This window comes from Branchiostoma floridae, chromosome 2 (assembly GCF_000003815.2).
Source record: "Branchiostoma floridae strain S238N-H82 chromosome 2, Bfl_VNyyK, whole genome shotgun sequence".
Classification (NCBI taxonomy): Eukaryota; Metazoa; Chordata; class Leptocardii; order Amphioxiformes; family Branchiostomatidae; genus Branchiostoma; species Branchiostoma floridae.
In genome coordinates this window covers 9,993,369-9,998,825 of record NC_049980.1, presented here as the reverse complement: position 1 = coordinate 9,998,825, position 5,457 = coordinate 9,993,369, and the positions used below count along the sequence as shown (strand labels likewise).

Here is a 5,457-nt window from a genome sequence, read left to right as displayed (position 1 = left end):
CCGGTGACCAGGTCCACAAAGTCCTGATCTGCGATGGTGATGGTGGTGTCTGGCTTCCCCTGCTTGGGTGTTCCCTTGTACACAGAACCACTGCCAGTCTTCAGATCAATAGCTGAGGAAATATGAAAAAAGTGAAATATAGCTATTTCTCTGTAATGTGCAACTTTTTTGGTACCAGCTTTTACCAAGGTATAAAGGCCTTGAAGCTTTCCACTATCGTCAAGATGTCTGTATATGGGTCTCAACCAAACAATGGTGGTGCATTTTCTTCCCTCAAGTTGCGTCCAAAACACAATCTATGTCTATGTCAGGAATCAAATCCAGAACCTCTTATCATATCAACATGTATGCAACAAATGTTCACGGATAATACTGACACAAAATCTAGGTGATCAGAGAGAAAACATTTCAGAGATTACTCCCAATTTGTCAATCTAAAGCAAAAAATACTTTCTTCACCAGCTGGGCCTACATCACATTTTTCAAATTGGGGCCCGGCCAGGCTTTTGGGAACAAGAAGTATGATATAAAAGACACCAAACTACACAAGACATAAAGGGAATAGTCGTGGGCAATAATTTGTGTATAGTTTTACATATACATTTCCATTTTTTGAATCCACAAACAGCCTGGTCAGGCCCCAGTTTGGAAATGTGATGAAAGCCTATAGAAGCAAGTGAGAATACCAAATACACTTACTCCACTGGGCAGCCTGTTTCTTGTCCTTTGTGATGTTCCACAAGAAGATAGCCTTGACCTTCCGTATGGCGGCGCCGGCGGAGGGAAGCCTCCTGCCCAGCTCATCAAACACTGGGTCACTCAGCAGGGCGGGGCCAGCGGGCTGCTATGGTAACAGGGGTGGGGGTGATACAACAGTGAGAAAAACACAACTACATACAATACAAGATCTAGGGATGATGGAATATTTTCTTTACATTATTTAGTTAATATATGTGTTGGAAGATTCCTCAATCTATACTACTTAACAACATATATGTTTTATGCATTCACTACACTATATCCTACAATGCTAATACCTATTGATATATTGAAGATAAACTAAAAGGTGATGGCATATCTGGTCAGAAGAAATTAAAAGAGTCTCACATATCTAATTCAATGTTGTTATCTGTGCACAAAGCATCATCACTAAGACATGTTCCAAATATTCTATATTATACATGTAGATAACATACTGTGTGCCTCAAATTATCCCACTTTAATTTGATTTATTGGCAAAATCAAACTTCTCCGTATCATGTTTTCAGAAGCATGCTTGTTATTGAGAATTTTAGCTCTAGGGTGAACCCGCTGGACAGGGTCACTAGGAAGTGTGGTGTGAAGACTAGCCCACTGCTGACGTGTCAGGGACCCCAGCAGCAGTATAAATGAGATACTAGATACTACTAATACTACTAGCTCTATCAACTTACTTGTGCCTGCTGGCCCTTGAACAGCCCCTCCAGCTTGGTCATCAGCATCATGTTCCCTGTGATCTTCAGTTTCCCCTGGAAGAAAGCCTGAGGGAAAACATTAAGAATGTCAGACAAAATGGTGGGATAAGGCAAATCTTTTATTAGAGAATACATAACCTTAAATTAGACAATACATAACCTTAAATGTAGTTGTTTATGGCTAAGCCTTTTATCCAATTTGGTGATTCAATTTGAGGATTAAAAAAACAATAAAAAATAAATAAATACTCTCTGTATTTTTAGTAATTTGACAAAAGTTCAAAGTACAAACCGTTTGTCCATTGAGCTTCCCTGACACCAGGGCTACAAAGTCTTCATCAGACATGGTGATAGTGGTGTCTGGTTTTCCCTGTTTGGGGGTTCCCTTGTACACCGAACCACTGCCTGTCTTCAGGTCTACAGCTACAAGCAGATATTAAAGAAAATATCATAACAAATTATTACTAGGGCATTTTTTTAAATCTGATTTTGCAAGAAGTCTGGTCTAATGATTGGCATTTAACTAGTAGTAGACAATTGGATCAGACCACAGAGACAATGTATTTTTCTTTTCAAATGATTAGTTACAATAGACTACAACAAGTTGCAAGTTAGAGTTAGCCTTTAGACTAGAGTAGACATATTCTATATTGTTCTACGCGATTTATTTGTCCCCTTTTCATGTTACCTGCAATCAGCCTCAGGCATGAATTTGCGAGAAAACATTAATTTTTTTTCCCCAAAAACTTTGAGGTGGGAATGATTTTTGCTTACTCCACTGGGCAGCCTGCTTCTTGTTCTTGGTGATGTTCCACTGGAAAATAGCGTTGACCTTCTTCACGAGGTCAGGGGTCAGCTGCTGGGCCATCTGGCCAAAAACAGCATCACTTGGCAGGCCGGGGCCAGCACTCACCTGTTGGTGGAAAAAATATGATATAAAAACTATCATAATGATTTCAAGCTTATCATATTTCAAGAAGACAGTATAGTGAGTAAATATTTAGAATTGTACTCAAAATGTACAAAACACAGACATGTTCATGTACAAAAAAAAATGTCATTGTGAACTGCAGGAAAATCTATAGGCGTATTACAAGCACGACTGATGCCAAATTAGGAGGTAACAAAAGTGTCATGAATTACTGACCTGGCCAGCCTGAGGAGCAGACCTGTAGATAGCAAAATATGTTTATGTGTCATTCCTTGACATACTCAACACAGCTAGATGACATGCAAAGAACACACAAAAATGTCTTTCTATCTTTATCCATAACTGTATTGACTGATTGCTGAAGTCCCCCATACATGTGCTATTGGTATCAACTGCTTTAAAATTTGTAGCAACAGAGTTGTCTCTACAAAATAATGTCCAAATTTTACAGAATCTGAAATCATAAAAAAATGGTGGTGTATTGGAAATTTATTAAGCATTGCCTACAATTTATCTTTATGGGATTTTTTCTTCACACTGTACCTGATTTTAAGGCAGACATAGATGAAGATATTACACAAAGTACACATCTGTCTACCTCAGAGGCTTCAGATACAGAGTGACTGTGTAACCCTTACCCAGCCCCCTCCACCAGATCCACGTAAGCCCCGTTGAGCGCGATGTCCCCTGTCTCCACCACCTTCACCTGCAGGTGCACCCTGCTGCCTTCCTTCCACATGTCAGTCTGCAGGGTCTGTCCTGGGATCACGGGCTTAGCGAACCTCACCTGGGGTGGAACACGTATATGTAGGACAGATCTCCGTTAGTATACCCATAATGCTGCAATGCTGTCTCCAGGTCACCCATCATCCCACCCCGGGATGGAAATTTGCTTGTTGGGACAGAAAATAACTTCACCCCATCCGTCCCCAAAAACACGAAACTATTGAAAATGTACTTTCATAATCTGAAACTGACATATTTAACCAGGAAAATCAACAGCATGCACTTTAAAATAATGAGAGGGATGGAAAAAATCAAGCTGGAGACACCCCTGTAAAGCTGTAACACCCCTCTTTCTGGAGTCCATTCAAGTACAAAAAAATGAAATTCAAAACTTGTACAACAATGCAGAAAATTTTAAAACGTAATATTAGAGGTACAGATCTTAGAGTTTTGCACCTTGATGGCCTTGAACTTGGTGACATCGTTGTTGGCGTAAGTCTTGAGAACATGGCGGGCAGCAATGCCAAAGCTGCACAGACCATGGAGGATGGGCTTCTTGAATCCTAATGCCAAATGGCAGGAAAACGCAGAGTGACATGATGAGACACACACAACTGTTCTTGTCATAATAACCAGTACGTTCAAATGGTATTAGGGCCTAAATCAGAAATCCCATGATGTAAAAAATGTATTTAGATAACAAGTTAAAATGGAACACTTTCTTTAAAGTTTAAGAAATTTAGTGGATATTACTGGTTTGGTTTGATACAAATCTTGGTTCTTAAAATGTAATAAACAAACTCGAGAAAAAATGTAATAAACAAACTCGAGAAATACAGTTTTGAAACACATAAAATATAACTTGTGAGACCATTTGCTGTCAGGTATATCACTATGTCTTTAAGATATACTCACCTCCCATAGCTGCAAAGGTTGGGTCAATATGGAGAGGGTTGTAGTCTCCACTCAGGCGGTACAGAGCAGCCTGAAGGTGGGACAATATCATATGGAACATCTGGCTTACTATATGGAAAGGAATTAACTGTTCACATTGCTTGAAATGGCTGTAATGGTTTTGAATACTAGCATCAAATCTGTATTTTCACTTTTTAATTTCACAGTACAAGTGCTGCAAATTTGTAAACTTGGTATATATGTGTTTGTATATATATATATATATATATTACATTGATAAAACAATAGAATGTACAGTTCAGCATTGTTACCTGATCTATAGAAGTCTTCTGCTGGACAGATGCATCTGGGGCCCTCTTGGGAGCAGGTACGGTGTTCTATATATTGGTAACAAAGTTCAACATGAACTGGATACTCTTGGATTTATGATATCTCTAGGTTTCATACACAACACTGACTACAGCATAATTCACTAGTGAGAAGAAGTAAGCAATGGCCTTCATAATTAGTGTACAACATATCTAGTAGCATAAAATTTTCACATCTGTTTCTTGTTTGAAGTAACAGACATTCCCATGATGACTACCATTATAGCAAGTGTTTTTTTTTTCTGAAGGGACATCTTCAAAATTCTTGATATAGGGAAAAAAAACAGCTGTGTTACCATCTGTGTTACTTTGTGCTTATCTTCCAAATACTGCAAATGCATTTAAGTTCGCGGGGATTTAATTTCGTGGTAATCTCTTACTGCCATGGAAAAATGTTTGCAGTGGTTTTAAGTTTGCGGTGCAGCGGCCACCGCGAAAACCGCGAACATTAAACCACTGCGAAAGTTTCTGCATTTACAGTACATCATGAATTTAGAAATTACATGTAGTATGTTTTCATGTTCTGCATACACTAGATGAAGTGCCAATTATTCTTAAGATAAAGTGAGGTATGAAGTACCATCCATACAACATGTACATACCTTGGCCTTGTCTGAAACTCGCTTGCCATTGAATCCCCCAGCACCAACAACAAATGTGGAGAACTGGTTATATGCAACAAGATCCCCCTGCTCGTCTCTGGTAGTCACTGCAAATAGAAATGTTATTCAGTTGTAAGTACAGGGCTCTAGCCAGCGTCCGTTTTTCCGTCAATTTACGGAAATTTGCTGCGTGTGACGGAAAAATTTTAAAACCAATCCGTCAACTTTGCCGGACAAAAATCTGATAAAAGCTCCTTGGTGGAAGCTACAGGCTGCTTGGGGACGCCGTCCACGGCCGTAAAAGCCACACACTGTTTGTTTTGCTATTGTTATGATTACCCTTTCGCATACGATAATCTCATTAAAACCCGTTTTTCAAGGTCTCAGTTCAGTCTCTCTAACTCCTGGAATAGCTGTTTTCGCGACAATGAGAATTGGCTGACGGAAAAAAAGTCGAGCGG

General features: G+C 39.3%; 1 protein-coding gene across 1 annotated transcript in view; it reads right to left on the bottom strand.

The window, feature by feature from the left end:
- Window positions 1-5,457, bottom strand: part of LOC118409354 (peroxisomal multifunctional enzyme type 2-like) — a gene marked incomplete in the record, with an annotated part of 22,965 nt that overhangs the window by 1,659 nt on the left and 15,849 nt on the right. The window contains 11 exon segments of the mRNA XM_035810321.1: window positions 9-112; window positions 700-844; window positions 1,434-1,520; window positions 1,747-1,877; window positions 2,229-2,367; window positions 2,602-2,623; window positions 3,024-3,172; window positions 3,568-3,674; window positions 4,027-4,096; window positions 4,338-4,403; window positions 4,997-5,103. Of these exon segments, the coding sequence (XP_035666214.1) occupies window positions 9-112; window positions 700-844; window positions 1,434-1,520; window positions 1,747-1,877; window positions 2,229-2,367; window positions 2,602-2,623; window positions 3,024-3,172; window positions 3,568-3,674; window positions 4,027-4,096; window positions 4,338-4,403; window positions 4,997-5,103 (1,127 nt within the window).